Raw genomic sequence first — 17,046 nt, 5'->3', positions numbered from 1 at the left:
GAAACTTCCATTGAGGTCAGTACAGCTGTAGTACACACACCAAAGGTCTACACCAAAGCACAGCCATGGTGACTAATGCACAATGTGAGGGAAGGGAGAGTTCTCTAAGCCAATTCAGAGAACCATGGCTATTAAATCTCAAATTAGAAAACAGAAAACATTACCAGAGCTCTTCAAAGGGATGTATTTTCCCCTCATATGTAACTGTTACAGCACCCAAGAAACCAATTTCAGGTTTGAAATGTCGATAAATGTTAATTTAATTCATTTTTGCTGGATTAGAAAAGTATAAATAACTTCAGTTTCTAAGTATCATTGCTTTATGATTCAGCAAAACACCTCCTTACACATTTAACTTTTAAGATCATGTTTAAATCCATTCCTCTTCTGTGAAGTGCTTAACAACATTTTCGTTTACTTTTTTGTTTAATAAGAATGCATTGCCCTTAGTCGTTTATGAAATGAAGGCCTACAAGGTTAAGTGGTGCATGTGAGAAAGACAGAGAAGGAAATGGTTGAGCATAACATCAGGCTATGTTCTAATTAGCCACCAGACATGCTAGTTCTAGCTATAAAAAAAGTAATTTAAAGTTATAAGCAAGACATTACATTCATGCCTTAGGGACCTCTTTTATATTTGGAATCACTATTTCAGCATGTAGTATCTCTTCCAAAAGCATTCCATTGTGTTACTAACTATAGAAGGAAGACACCATAAGCTATTGTAGATTTGTCAATAGTGCTTTACATATAAGAACATGCGGTTTCTATTTGTGTTTTTTTTTTCTGAATACCAGAGAGAAATAAGCTTTCAGTAAAAGCCATTAACCAGAAATTGACCAGAATCTAGTATTTGCCCATGAAAAAAATACCAACTATTTCCTTAGACACGTTTCTTTTGACAGCATTTGACAATAGACAAATCATAGACGGATACAGGCATACAGATCTTCGGACACACACAAACAACTAGAAAGAGTTCCAGCCTCTGCTACCATTATCTGATGATAAAAGTTGAAAAAGCTCAAAAGTACAGGTTTGCCAGTTTTTCTTCAAACCAGCTCCTGTACTTGGCAGAAGACACTTCTTGTACTGGTGGATTTAGCTATTACTCAACAAAACCAGGGCTGTAGGCTAATTAAATCACAGCTGCACAAGTACGCCCTATTACTGTCAGCTACGAGACCGTGATACTTCACAGTCAAAACCCAACCTGTTACACAGATTGGCAAAAGTACTAAGAGAGCAGATGGAAAAATTCCCACATCATCTCATTCATCAGTAACACGCTTACGTGGAGTCCGCAAAACCAGCGTTTGCCAACATAAATATATTCCAGTACAAAGACAGACACATCCTACTGCTTGATTGTTTTCCACCAGCATGACCTCTGAAGAGCTGTAACTGCTCGTGGAGCAGTCAGCTTTCACAGCTTAGTTTAGCTATCTGAGGCTGTTGTGCAGCTCCAAAAGCAGTTTCTGCCATCAGCATAGACTGCACCTGCACTTGTGGGGACAGACATGCAACTAGCTAAGCTCTGTTATGGTCCTCCTCTGCCAGACACAGAACTACTTGGTCACATCCAGTAACAAGCCTCACTTACCTATTGTGCTAGAGGAGCATTATTTACTAAGGGACAGATCAGTGTCAAGAAAAGCAAAGCTGTGGTTGGACCAGACAATGTTTCACTGATCTCTTTAATTACAGGACTGTTTCTCCTCCCACCCGTTCCCCACTGGCACATTCACTGCTGACACGTCAATCTTTACTAAGAGAACAGCAACTTTCCCAGACTCAGGAACTGATGTTCAAGCTTGGCTGATCCTGTGCTGCAGAGAACAGTTGAGAAATGTTACCGACAGAATCTCATATTTTAGTATTTAGTTTTCCTTGGATACTGTAAGTGTTCACTAACACTGCCAAACCAAGGAAAGCAAAGTTTTGCAGTTATGGCCAAATTCTATCTGCATTTGACACCAGGTTAAACATGGATTTCCTTATCAATGAGTATTCTAGGTGAGAAAAAGAACAAATGAGAAATATTATCTGCCATTTTCGTGAGCACAGCTGTATCAGACCTCTAAACAGTGATTGGTTTAGCATGCACAACTGGACAACTAGAAGTTGGTCCTGAACTAGCCTCTGTTTCTTCAGACAGAATTCAAAGGTCATCTAATTCTTGCTCTCTTTCTCCCGTTTACTGGAGACATTCATTCTCAGTTCAAACACTTCACCTTTCTGTGTATTAGCAGTCTGCAGCAGAAATCACCAATTCTGTATTAAGGAATATGTGTTAAGTAACCAAGAATGCTGAATGCCTAGGCAGGACGAGCACGCATTTTATTAAGAGATTTAAAACATTTCTTTCTTTGTATGTGTTCTTACCCTCCACAAAAAGGTTGATCTTTACAAAGCACAGTATCATTTTATTTTAAAAAGCTTTACATTTCATCCTTGTCAGAGGATGAAATTATTGTCAAAAATCTTAAATGACTGAATGCAATGAATTTCAGTGATTTGCAGGGGAAGATAATTACTTGTGTACTATAAACTTAGAAGTTGGACAGATGCATAAAGTAAACCTTTGCAAAAGCAGATCTTCCTGATCCATGTATTCAGAAGACACACTGAGATTGCCTACCGGAGGAAAATTCTTTGAACTGTAAACTTTTTAGAGCTAGCATTCTTCAGCTTATTGAGAAGCTCAACCAGCTGAAATAAGAAATTTGACCTAGGGCACGTCCCTTGTTGTGGAGAACAAAGTCAATGACCACTTTAAAGCCATGCTGCTGCTGACTCATCTTCTCTCCCAAGCATCCACAGATACACCATGAGAAAATACAGCAGCAACTAACCACAAAAGATTTTAGGACTAGCAGCTGTTAGCAAACCAAAGCCTACTCTGCAATTGTGGATCTGAAAATTTATGGGTTTGATTGAAAAGCAAGCAAGGCTTCTGTGCTTTACAGTGCTGTTAAACGGCCTCATCTTTGATCTAGTGCCTGAGCTGTGCCAGTGGGACAAACATTTTTTGAGAAAAGGATAACACAGCCCGAATAGCTCTGTATTTTCCAAGTCTGAAAGCCATCCAGCTCAGTTTCTTTCAGGCATACTCATTCCTTTAGGGTGGATGAGATATTTTCTTTCACTATTTAACAGTAGGGGGCATATTCAGTGTATGCCAGCAAAGTTTAATGAAATCAATGAAGTAGCACTGATTTGTAGTAATTGGGAATCCAACCATGTGTTCTAATGCCAAAGAATCTGGATATTTTTAAAGGCTTATTTTCTTCATGGGAAAGGGGGGGGGGGGAGGATCAAAGTCCATTTGCTTTGTGGAATGGTGTTCCATCTACCATAGCAGATAGCAGGGGCAAGAAAACACCTGTACAGATTTAAAAATCCTGACATTTTCATTATGTCTTTGCAATGAAAGTGTTTTTCTTGCTGTGCCAGCCAAATTTCCACTCTCTACATTCCTGCACAGGCTGTTCCCACTACTCTGAATTTAGAATGTAGCCACTCTTTGGACATATCTTGTGAATTGGTTTTGATCTAAATGAGTACTAGATACAAACATCTAAAGGCCTTTGAGTTCTGCATGCCAGATAAATCGTACCATAATACAGGCATTAGAGCTGGCTGCAGAGTGCAGCTGGGTGCTACCCATTTACATGTGCTAAGGGGAATTTTTACAGGCTAGTTCTAAGTGTGAATAATTGAATTCTGAGGCTAACATTACTGTGCTTAAATTGTCTCTATTCCACTGAGCAGGAAAGGCAGAGAGAAACTAAGAACGGATTTTGCCACTCCTCTTTCAGAAAATAATACATCTAACAGGAAAGAATACAGTAGAAGGAACAAATAAATAGTACTGACATCTAATGTACTGCTGAGATTTAATAGGCATGCATGAAATTCTCATTATGTTACATTTTGAATGGCTTTTGCACACTGCAGATTGGATATAGTAAATTCATTTTTGTTATGTCGCTTGCATTGGGCTGATTCTGATCAAAGCACTCTTTAGCTGTTAAAATGGATCAGCTAAGTCTCCCACCCACAGAAATCAAGTCTTTAGGAGACTTCTCCAGGGGAAGGGTTTAGCTGTTCCAGCTGCTGATTGTATTAGATATACTAGAGCAGGTCTAATCTGTCAGAATCTATTTGCAAATCCTTGAAAACCAGTCCGGCTTTACTTTCAAAACAAGTTTTACATCACATACCTTGCAAGAACAGGAACCATCAGTTTGGCAAATGAGGAAACTGAGGCTCCAAAAGGGGAGACCTCAGGTTTTCAAGAGCAGCTGCTAACTTCAAGGGTCTCAACAAGTTTGTCTCCTAGAAAGTAAGAGCAATATGGATGACACAGTGGAAGGAGAATGCATTGCATCCATACCATTTCTCAAGAGAGCCATCTAATATTAGGGCTACTGCATAGACTCTGTAGAAAGTGGACACTACCCCTGCTTATTAATGCAAACCTGAAACTCCTGTTCCGTTTTTAACTCAGTACTCAGTGTGATATATATATATATATTCTCAAAGCACACCCATCATATCAAGCCTTTCAGGTAATTCAGGAATACAGGTGCCTAGTCTTGGATTTCAGATGTGTTTTGACATGAGAATAACAATGCAGCTTGGACCTACGACAACAGCACTTGTTCTAAGACACAAGCACCAAACAAATACAAGCTTAAGAGACTGCGTAAAGACTGAGGGCTGCATTTTTAGCCTTAAAACATCCAAGTTCCTCTTAGGTCCTTTCACAGAGCTGGACTTTGGTAACTGAGGTAAGTTCCAAACAAGTTACCTAAGATGCAGGTCCTGTATACAGGTCTTCCAAATCCTTTCCTCTCCTGTTTTTCCCTCACATATAATGTCCATGTCCTCACCATCCATCATTACCATTCTCAGCTCTTTTGTATGTATATACAAATATTCCAAGTATGTCAGCCCATGAATGATTAAGTCATTAAAAAGAATTATGACACAGGGTTTTCTTGAGTCAAACTTCAAATCTGTTTAGGCTTTACCATTAACCATTTATCAAAGTGCAGGGAAAGAGCACCTGAGAGTGATTTGAGAAGTATACGTATTGTCGATTCCTGTTAAGAATACAAAGAATATGGGTGAATTGCCATGTCCAACAGAAACCAGTGGCATTGCTATCTATTGTGTACATATAGGAAAAAGTCTTCTGTAGGAGTTTTAGTAATGCCAGACACAAATCTTTTAAACCAGACAAGTAGATTCTTGTGTTTCATAAAAGTCAATATACCTCTTTAAACACATTTGCTTAAAGCTATTGGAAAGAACAAGCCAGTTATAACATTTTGCCAGCCCTGTGGAAAAAAAGCCAGAATGCTCAGAAGACATGTTTTTAAGCCTATGCAAAACTATCGTAATTGTCACTCCTGCTATAAGGCAGAGGTAATGAAGTGAGGGTGAACAAGATTTCAGGCACCTCTGGCAAACCCAATGTTAGCCACATATTAGAATGACTCAATAATTACAATAGCAAAAAACCCCAAAGCAAAGAAACAGTCTTACTTCTATTCACAGCCATGATGTTTGTGTGTACTTTTCTCCTACAGATGCACTGACATCAGATCTCAACTCTGAAAAACAAATAAAGCTGCTTTTCTATATTCTCCAGTTTGCATTTCTACAAATCATGTTGCCTCCTTTCCCCCTAATTAAGGCAAGTTAAATTGGATGCTCCTTCTTTGCAGAGAGGACTTAATGCTGCATCACTCACTGCTCCAGAATCTAGCTCCTGGTCAGTCTTAACTAACAAGGAGACTGTCACAGTAGCTGAAACATTCAGAGAATAATATTTTTGCAGACACTTTAAAGATTAACTTTCTACCATTTTCATAGCAGTCACATACATATAGCAGACATGTAACTGTATTTAAATCAAGAAGATCTCCTAGTTAGGCAATTACTGTCTGACTACTGTGGACAGCAAACTTCTTCAGGGCAAGTGAGTCTCTTACCACCAAACACTTCAGCCCTCAGCGAAGTTCAGGTAGATGCTTCACCCTCAGGGCTGGGGACTCTCAATATCCACATAGCAGATCCACTATGCTAGGCACTTCTTCCTTTAGGGGAAGCAGTTCATAATGATTATGCACCTGATGTGCTGTTGACAAGACTGAACTAGTCAGTCATGATCAGACTGAGATGGAAGTTACCTACCTCTTCTGAAGTTACTTACAGAAATATGGAGAAGAGATGGAAAAGATCAGTCAGATCCTTTCAGTTCTCTCTACAATTTTTACATTATATACATCATTTCAAACTCCTAACATTATGGAATCTGAAGACTTTTCCCTCTATGAGCAGAAATATCCTCCTATGAATTTTGAAATTAAGTTCTGGTAATTTTATTGTCAAGTTCTTTACAAGTAATTTATGTTTAATATTTGCATACACATTTTGATTTAGCTGTTTGCTAAGAAAATATTTATTAGGATTGGAAGTTTAACATAGTAAATCAAACACTTAACATTCACTTGACTTCAAACATAGATATAAAATACCTTACAAAATTTTTTATGGAATTACACAAAGCAAATGCACAGGGTTTGTCTGTTTCTACACTGAATTAATCCCAAGCCAAAACAAAAAAAATAATAATCCCTAAAACATCACAAAAAAGGCATGATAAACTGCATTTTTGTCATTGTTGCACTGCTATGTAATAAGCCCTTTTTACACACATTTAAAGTTTAAAAAAATTAATTAAAAATGTATTCCATCTAACAGAACTATTGGATTAACAGCTGATTTTTGACTTTACACCATGAAATTCTATTAACAGAGGTACCTTAATCACTTAGCTTAAAATATGGATAGTAGAGATAGAAAAAAATTAACCTTTAGTAGTCTTTAATATAAAATGCACTAAATTTTCCAAAATAAGATTATGACACACTAGTGCCAATTTATGCTGACAAAAGCTGAAATCAGCTTCTAACTAAAATTCATTTCACAAAAATTTTATATATTACATGAATATTCAAGTAAACTATTTAAAAATATTTAAAAATGCAAAAACTGAATTATACAGTGTTTCAGAGAGATGTTTAATTTGGGAATGCTGTCATGTCCAACTATATATATTTATAGATATATTTTTTCTTATCTTTAAGACCATCATGATATTACCTGATATTGCAAGAACTCCCCGTCATTAACATTTGATATTTTTCAATGTATAACTTCAAAAAACAAAACATTAGAAGGATTTAACATATCACTGTGTACTTTTTCATCACTGCTTCTGTGTGCTGTGCGACACTGAATCACACTACTGGCTTCGCTTTGTAAAGTGCTGAGTAACAGCCAAATTACATCAGATTTAACTGGAGATGACAGTGCTCAGTGCCTTACAAAAAAAAATCTCTATTAAACTGTTATAATTAAACAGTAAAATTAAAAAACAACAAGTTCAGCTCAGTAGTGTGTGTGTTCACCAGTGTCAAATCTCTAACAAAACCCTGAAATACTAACAATGCTTTTCTTGCTGGCTGCATTCTTTATATCTATCAGCTGCAAGGACATTAAAATATTTTATTAATGATTCAAACTCTGGACATCTTCTCTGGCTGAAGACAAGTTGCTCACTAGTTTTGGTCAAGTGGCTTTTGGGAAACTTTCAGAGCAAAATAACCCACCAACAGGGAACTGAAGTGGAAAATGCCAACCATGCACAGTTGTAAGTACTGCAGGAATTGAGTAACACATGCAAGACAAAGAAAAGGTCAGAACATACCAAAGTAGCAATGGTTAAGAAGTTAGTAAAGTTTTCACAGTGTTTCATACAACCTTTTACTTTAACACAAGTGCATCACTTACCACCACTATTGCTCAGACATTTTAAAACATCTCTTGGCCATGCACATCAGTTTGAGAAGAAAATAGCAAATTACACTTCTTAGGCAATTTTAGACATTAAGTACAACTTATAATTTTATTTTTATTTTCATTTATCAAAACGATGTTTTCAAGATATGATCATTCTAAGTGTTGGGCTTTAACATTCTTTCCAATTTTCTTGGATCCTGAGCGCTAAATGCCCAAATAACTGGCCAAATATCCAAAGCTAGGCTTTGTTCAAATAGCCAAGTTACTATAAAGAGAAGGTATAGGGAATTTCTTATTGGCACTCCCAAATTTCTTCCTTCCTAACCTTGAGATGGTTGAATTTTATTCAGTTGTTCATATATATCTTTGCCTCCTGGAAACATTACTCCACTTGGGTGATTTATGAGGAAGTAGAACTAGACTCAAGAACACCACTGACTTTTGTTTTGATCTGTCCAAACAACAACATACACATTTTTTTCCCCACTTGGCAAATTCTATTTGACGCCACATCACCACCACTCAACATTAACTCATAAAACAGAGACTTACTCCACTGTCAGACACAGCAGGGGAAAAATGTCCAGAGGATAGACGGGAGGCTCTTTATCAGATATAATTGCTTGCTCATAAGGAGAGAATCCAGCTTCCCCTTAGTTATTCTTTCATAAATTAATAATTTGCTAAAATCATAGTCACAAGAATTTGAGCTATTACACAAAATTCAAGTTTTAAAAAACAAGAATAAATTAGTTACAGCCCTGTAAACAATTGTTCATTTATGTAACATACTTAGGGGGGAAAAAAAAGTTCCTCTATATGATAAATCAGACAGTACAAGGCACACATCACACTTAAGAATCCAAAGTGATAAAACCAGCAGTTGCCTTCACCTTCTTTGTTCGCTGGTGTAATTGTGCTATAGACACTGTAAAAATATGTAGCTTTTTGTTTACATTACAGTCATTTGAAAATATTTCATGACTGTGCTTTTTCTGGTAAAATATTTGTGCTACTTTGCAGTACAGTATGATTTGAAGCTCTTGGAATGATCTTCTCAAATGTTCTCCACAAAGCTTCCGGGGAAAAGGCCAGTTTTTCCATTTCGTTGCAGAGTGCCTTTGAACCAGCCATCCTCACGTTTTTTGTGTACAAAAACAATGTCACCTTCCTTAAGTTCAAGTTCGGCTTCACTCTGAGGAGGATAGGATACCACAACCCTGTACCTGTGTAATCAGAAAAAGACACCTTCGTTTAGGCTCTTTTAAACCAATGCTTTAAAAAATATTCCTGTAAAAGTTAAAACTTACGAAAACAGGGAACTGCCTAGAACTGTTTGCTCAATATGTAACAAAAGTACATCTTGAAGAGAAAATAAGAATAGCAACGTAATGAATTCAAGTCAAATGTATACATCACCTATCAAGTTTTCTTTCACTAAGATTCCTGTACAAATCCAGACAATATTTAAGCAACAGGAGAAAATTTTAAATGTATTTTTGGATATAAACTTCAGACTGTTCCAGTCAGCATGACTCAACAACAACCAAAGCATTCACAGCAGTAACTGGGCATAATTTTACAACTGTATGTTTAAGATGATACTATCTCAGAGAAGGCTCTTCAGGCACAGAACAAAAAGAAGCAACTAGCAAAACCTACTAATTTGCACTGCTGTTTTAAATTATTTTCATTTATATTGGAAACTTTTCAGGCTAGAATACATGCCATCTGATTCGGGCACAGTTGTACTATATTAAAAATAAACATTTAAAAAAGTGGTCAACTCAGCAATTTTTCTTAAGCACCTGATACACAAAAGAACTTACTGTTCTCCTGAGTTTTCCACAGTTTTGAGCTACCTCAACCCTGCAATAATTTAGTACTTCTCATTAATTTTTAGCTTCCCGAGTACTTTGATATCCATTCTTGTAATCTAATGTCTAAAACAAAGCACCTGGTGTTAAAATGCTATTTTACTATATTTTTTAATGTTTAATGAGAAGAAACCCAGCAGGCTTTGCACCCTTAAATCTCATTTTCTTCTTTTGTTACATCGAGGCATCAAATTTATGCCACATTTTAGAAATACCATTTGCCCAGATAGAGGTGATCAGATCCAGCCTCATCACACATTCTCTGTGGTGAGTGTTGTCTATTCAGACCACCCTACATGATTATGGAATACCTATTTTTCCATTTCCTAGTTCATCATCTATAACAAACTGCCAAAACTACCAATTCCATCCAGAGTAAAAAAACTATGCTTCAGCTCAAAAGTTCAGTGCCAGGTCCCCAGAGTAAAATAACCACATTTACTAAGCATGACCCGTGTTTTGGAAAAACATGTTCATTCCCACATGTTTGAATCTCCCAAAACTTCCTTGTTTATCTCCTTGTTCAGTATTTGCAAATGTTTGCAATGACTGAAGGTCAAATTTGCAGCTCTTTCGTGGTCACCTAATCTAGAATACTTTACATGCATCTAAGCCACACAGTATGTATTTTCTTCTTTATATTTTCCTATGGTGTTGTTAATTTTAAAAATATTATCCTAAATACTTTTAATCAGCTAGTGATGAAATATTAGTATTAAAGAAGTACTTCAGCTTCCAAGAAGCAGCCACTATATTTTTCATCAGTTCTTTCCTGCTATTCCTAAGGTGTGTGCAGTGCTTTTGCCTTCTGTATTTATATCTTTGGGGGGGGGGGGGGGGGCAATGGTCTGTCTTCACCTTTCTACTTTTCATTTGTAATATTGGCATTGCTCACACTTTTCAGTAACATGAAAAAGATTGTATCTTCCACGGTTTTCCCTTTCTACACTGTTCTGTTCCCCCCCCCCATTGTTTCTGTTTTGTTTTTCCCTTTCTACATTGTTTCTAGACACAAAAATACTGCTATTCTTCCCAGCTAATTGCAGTTTATTTTTGCACAGTTATCTGTGGTTTTCTAATCACCAAGTAGATAAAAACATATTGTCACATGCAGAAAATTTCAGTTGAGGAACACACAGAAAGTTGGAGTTACTATTGTTGCACAAGTTAAATTCATACTTTTTTATCTTCTTGCTCGAGTTTCTTTTTCTTGCACTTTGAATTCGTACTTTTCAGCTCACTTGTGTCCTGGTGTTGTCCAGCTCTCTCCTGCGTGCTGAGTATGGGCCTTGCCTCCTACAGCAGATCAACACCCACCTAGGGTAGTATTTACTTAACAGCATTAAAACCCTCAGATGTGGTAAGACCTGCTGCCCTCTAAAGCCACTGGCCTGCTCACTGGAAGCAGATGTTACACCAGTAATTTTGTGGTGGATACGAGAAACTTAGGGTCACTTAAATCACAGAACAAAATTACTGCTGTCCTTCACCGTAACTGGATAAAGGATTCATATTCTAGTTTAGGATATGCAGAGATGTGTATTTAGGTTCAACTTCAGGTCTTTAACACCACTGTGGGGTGCTGGGAAGTTTGTTATTACAGTGCTGTATATTTACCGTAAAAGTTAAGGCTTTAATCAGTGTTTCCCTCTAAAAGAGAAAGCTCATGAAAAAAGCTTGAAATAGTCTTTTACCTCTTGTTATTGAGAAAACCTAAACCTCTCAGATAACCAAATTACTGTGTATTCATAGCATAACATCGTATGAATGTAATTCCCTCCAATCTATCTTTTTACTGAGAAGATAGTGATCCTGAGAAGATAGTGATCCTTGGCCTTGTCAGTGCACTGCATCAATACAGGAAATCCCAGCGCCTGAAGACAACTTGTGCATTGGCTGGAGAATCAGAAGAAATAACTAAACACTGTTGCAGTGTCTCAGGTGCAGGAATTCTCCAAACTGCTCCAAGCTGGAAGCAAGGCTTGGCTGAAATTTTTGTTTGATTTCTTTGCTCCTTCTGTACAAGGAACATATAGAAGACCAGGAAACGCAGTAAGCAAAAACCTAGCTCACAGAAGACCGTATACAGCAATGGCAACTACAGAGAAGACCTGCAATAGTAAAATAGAAGGGAATGCATCATATTCCCCTCCTTTAGTGAAATGGCCACTGGTATGAAGTATCCATCTGCAAATTCATGTCCCAAAAAGCTTGTCTGCTAGCAAATGAATCCAATGCCCATCCATATATTCTGTATGACTAGAAACAAATTCACAATTTTTAATCCCAATTTTCTGTAGAACATACAGGAATTACATATTCTAGGATTACTTACAATTCTACTGAAAGAAGAAACAGTGGGATTAGAGTAAAAATTCGATACTGCATGTCGAAGGAAGCAAGGACTTCCGGGAAAACTCCGTATCCAAACCAGGCACATTTTCAAGTGCTTTACAGAGCTGAGCCAGCTACTTTTGCTCCTAATTCATGTAGGATAATTAACAGAAACACACTCCTAAATCCTCTAGTCAGCTCTGAAAATAAAACTTGAATGCTGATAATTGCACTGCAAAGCCATAGTCAGAACAGACAGTACTGTTTATTTTTCCAACCACACTATAGCCTGTAACTGGAATTGTGATATGTAAGAGCAGAATAACTTTAGCAGATTTCTCTGTTCTTCATCTTTTTGTTGAGCTTATCCTTATGAATATTTTCCTCTTCGACCAATTATTGTATCATCAGTATGTTTCTTACCCACCCCTGCTTCCACATTAATGAAGATCAATTAATGCTTATAAATTACTCTGATGATATTGAGTACAATGTAAAAAAAGTATTATTAAGCAAAACATTTTAGGCAGTTTGGCCTAAGTAAATGGAAACACGACAAGAGCACATCAGCATGAAAACATTAACCCTGCTCTGAAAAGGACAAAGGGAACCCAAGTGAAATTCTGTTTAAATACACTGGCCAAAAAGTAACAATTCTGCATGACTACCATGGAGGATGATCTGGTGATAGCACTTTTCTGGTAGCAGTTAGCAATTAAACAATAGTAAGGATACACAGATACATTAAAAAGAATGTTTGAGTGTATGTTATTACTAGATCAGTAAGTAAGCATTTTCTGTAGGTAACTCTGTAAGCATCATTTTCTATAAGTAGTTCTGAGAAAATCACAGTAGTGAAAAAACTGCTTTTTGTAAGAATGCAAATAGCTTTGCACATATGTCTACTGGTCATGCCAGAATTTTCTGGTGTTATTTTCACAAAGTATAAAACCATATTACTGTCCCAAATAGACTTAAAATAATGTGAAAAGATGTTACTCTTAAAGAAAATTCTGTCATGTTTTATTTTCCATCTGTAAGTGTAAATCTACTTTGAAAATTCAGTGTAAAATAGAAATTTCCTGCAAGGAAATGGCATAGAAACAGTATCAACCTTTTAAAAATTATTAAAGGTATGACAGAAGTAAAATAAAAGACAAAGTAGAAACTTTTTACACTGCCTGGCTTCTAATACACGGATATAGCTTAAGATCAATGGGCCTCTGGAAAAACAGTGGTATGCCCACACAGCATGAGTTAGTAGTACCAGAACAAAGTCTATAATAGTCAGCATATATCAGTTCAGTCCTAGAGCTGTTAACACAGCAACTCTACTGCTTTTTTTTTCTGTGTGCTACACAATCCCATAGTTACTGCAAAAGAAATCCTATGACACTCTTCATATTGCTTATCTACGACCAGGAATAATAAAAAGAGACAGTCAGTAGTTAGAAAACTGTCACTTCCTTTTCAGCCTGCACAATCTACTGAGGACTTGGACATTTGAAAATCATAGGTAGACACAAAATAAAAGTGATAGAACTTTAAAGCAACTGCCTGGCAGCTTCAGAGACCAGACAGCTATATGTTTTTCATGCTCACTTGCCAGGACAGAGAGGCTGCCCTAGAGCTTGCTATGTGGAGTGTACAGTAAGAGGGCATCTGCGTAGTAAAAGTATTTTTGCAACAGCTGAAGAAATCACATATTAAGCCTACTCACAGATAAGGATCTCACTCACCATATATTTAGGCTGGCAATTATGCACTGCTAATAATCTCAAAGGACTAATGCAATATGCATAAATGCAAGAATATAATGTGTTCATGTTGTGCATTTTATCTACCTCAGTTCTCATACCAAACTTGTGATCAGTGTATTTGAGTGTCTATTTATTCCAAAACCTCAAAGTAACACAAAAAGTAAACAAACATACACATGAGCTTTGGCTGATAAGCATATAAAGCACTGTTAAAAAAATGAGTTTCCTCTTGCTATAAAATGCTGTATCTCAGCATTCTGCTTTGCAGCAGTTCTAATACACATGGCAAGTGTCAAAGAGTAGATTTTTTTTTCTTGGTTTGGCTGAGTCTAGTTATATAGGATAATTTACCTTTCACAGACAAGAGGCCTGGATTCACTCAGGACTGGACCCAGGGATGAGCAAGGCTGCCTAGGCGGCGGTGCTACAGGAACAGAGGAATCCAGGGAACTTGTTTTCCGATGTAGTGTCTCCTGTGCCAGCCCAGAGACCTCACTGTCGGTGGCACAGGATCCAGCTTTGCTGTGACCACTGGATGACGGAAGCTCTGGCCCAACTGCACCTTGCAGGGCTAGCTCTGCGGCTGCTTGCTCAGCCTCCAGGGTTGGTGATGCTGGAGGTGACAATCTGGGCTTGCGTTTGGTGGATGCTCCAGAAAGCAGTTTCAGCAAACCTTTTTTTTCTTTCTGTAAACCAAAGCAGTGCCTCATTTTAGGACAAAAGTCTCCCATGAAGAGTTGAACACTTATGTCTGATAGATAACGTGGTAATCAGAGAGGAGATATTTGAGATTGTACAAATTAATAAAGATAATTACAAAGATTATGAAAGAGAAAGGTAATTATCACAATTCTAAAGAGAAAAACATTAAGTCTTTAGACCATAAACCAGCTAAGTCCTTTCGCTTTAATTAAGACTTACCTTAAAAGCCAATGCCAGTGACCCAAAAGCCTGTCTAGAAAAAGGAGTGTGAGGAGTTAGATTCCCACAATGGGAATCTAAGAAGTAAACCATTTTGCTAACATTGAAGTTTCTAGGAAGACATAAAGAGTCATTTCATACCAAGCAGGGAGAAAAGTCTGCCCTGGAGGCTTCTGTTTAGATAAGTGTCTTTTACTTATCCTCCCTCACTAAGGGAAGACCTTCATGACTTAACAGAAATTTGCCACAAGGAGAATGTATTGTGTTTTGCTGCTCTGCTAGAGGGAAGAATTGTAAACATTCTTTTTCCTTGTCCAGACAGGAATCCCTGAAGGCTATTATTTACCCTGGAGAGAATTATTTAAGTAGCTTTTGTGTTTCTTGTCTTTTTTTCAAGGGGTGTGTCACTGATCTTCTTACCAACCCTTTGACTGAGTGAATTTAGTGCTTAAGAGAGGTGCCAGATTTTAAGCCCTTGAGACAAAAATAAGCTATTTAACCACAGAATGAGAAAACCATGAGCAGTGTAAGATTTTTATTATAGCCTGGGATGCATTGGGATTGGTAAACTGTGAATGAGAAATCCTCAGTCCTTCATCCAAGTCTCCAATAACTTCAAGCTATATTGGCTAAAACTGATGTCTAGCAAATGGGAAAGAAAAAGAGAAGCTCAAAGAATATGTTAGCATCTTTAACCCTGAACTGTAGAACATACTGTCAAAAACACAGAACACCCCTTCTAACCCAAACCATGCTACGATTCTAAAAGTCCTGCCTAAGAGCACCTCAGTCTGATTTCAGTGGCTATGACTAAAGTAACTTTAAAACAAAGTTCCAGGTACACCCATTCAACAATATTCAACAAAAATAATTAGGAAGTGGATGAGATTAGTGTACAGCCTATGATTAAAACCTTCATAAACTTCATTAAGGAGCGTGTGTGGCTGAAGAGTAGTAAGGTAAAGCCTAAAACATTTGAGATATAAAAAAATGTTGTCAAAAGAAGAAAAAAAATAATTCTAACTACACCACAACTGTAAAACAAAACCAGTTATAAAGCTGAAGGAATGTTTCTGCCTACAATATACTATAATCACATGGCTGTTGGACAGTGAGAATAAGTTCAGACACAGAGGAAAATACTTCAAATAGAAGACCGAAACCAGAATCCCTACAGACTACTGATTTACATTTAGAAAAGACAAGAGTTGGGTGCTTTTTTTCCTTTGTCCAATAAACACTGCTGATTATGTATTTTTCATAATCTCTCTGTGTGTCTGCTTAATCAGGAAGGCAACCTAAAAAAATAATGATTTTTACTGAATCTTAAGGTTTATTTTATTAGACTGATTTTTTTTTTTGTATGTTCCCACAAGTTCATAGGGTTTTTGTCTGGGTGGGTTATTTTGTTGTTGGGGTTTGTTTTAATTACAGGCTTATTAGTTTACAGATACTTCCTGATAACATAAGCCAACCATACATCTTTCTGAAGTATTTAGGAAACTGACTGCAGGTAAAGAAAAACAAAATACTTGAAATTCCAACAGTCAACCTACTAGTTCTTCTGAACTTTATCCATTTACCTTTTGTTTCTCCTGCTTAAGGCATGAACCTGCTACCCTATTTTAACCCTTCTCCAAGGTTTGCCCTGTATTTTAATCCACCCTAGATTTTTCTTGTGTGGCCAAGGATATATTTGCTCATGGCTGTAGTCATAAAATGGCTGCCTGAGTTTCAGACTCAGTCTTAAAAACCTTCCAGTGTTGCTGTTCAACAAAATGTAAGAAAAAAAAACGGATCGCAAAGTTTCCATGATGAAAATGGTAGAATTCAAGGGAATGATTTTATTCTCTACCCACCTTGCCATCCTTGTCTGCTTTACTGACAGCAGCATTTCCACCAGCTGCTAGAGCACTCTCTGGAGATGCAGGAGCTGCAGAGTGAGTGTTCACAGTTCTTCCACTAACATCTCCCTCCAAAGATGAAGCAGCAATGTTGGGAGAATTCAAAGAACCCGCAGCACATGCCAGTGGGATGGTTGAGCGGTTCACATTCACAGCTGTGACATAAGCAGCACTATTTGCTGGGGGCTGGAGCTGCTGGGAGGCAACAGAGTGATGGGGAAGGATCACAGCTGCAGGAATAAGGCATGTTGGACTCTGTGCTTGTATGGGTGTGACTGCTGCCGTAGGTCTTTCTTGACTGTGTGCAGCAACTAGGAAAAAAGAATAAAATGTGACAGGTCATCTTTTCACAAGACACACAAAGAGAGGTAC

The 17,046-nt window shown here is 37.4% G+C and overlaps 1 protein-coding gene across 2 annotated transcripts in view; it reads right to left on the bottom strand.

Annotated features, from left to right (window-relative positions):
• Positions 1-6,379: 6,379 nt before the first annotated feature.
• The window catches only part of SH3RF1 (SH3 domain containing ring finger 1), a 79,759-nt gene continuing 69,092 nt past the window's right edge, over positions 6,380-17,046 (bottom strand). For both annotated transcript variants that reach the window (XM_061372850.1, XM_061372859.1), the window contains exons 10-12: positions 16,630-16,985; positions 14,201-14,535; positions 6,380-9,104 (exon numbers count right to left, since the gene is read on the bottom strand). In XM_061372850.1, coding sequence (XP_061228834.1) covers positions 8,936-9,104; positions 14,201-14,535; positions 16,630-16,985 — 860 coding nt within the window. In that variant the 3' untranslated portion in view covers positions 6,380-8,935. The remainder of the gene's footprint in view (positions 9,105-14,200; positions 14,536-16,629; positions 16,986-17,046) is intronic.

This window comes from Neopsephotus bourkii, unplaced genomic scaffold (genome assembly GCF_033783945.1).
Source record: "Neopsephotus bourkii isolate Nb327-2 ecotype Australia unplaced genomic scaffold, CSIRO-AGI_Nbou_v1 NB_168, whole genome shotgun sequence".
Classification (NCBI taxonomy): domain Eukaryota; kingdom Metazoa; phylum Chordata; class Aves; order Psittaciformes; family Psittacidae; genus Neopsephotus; species Neopsephotus bourkii.
The sequence above is the reverse complement of the archived record's forward strand: the minus strand, read 5'-3'. Positions and strand labels throughout refer to the sequence as shown.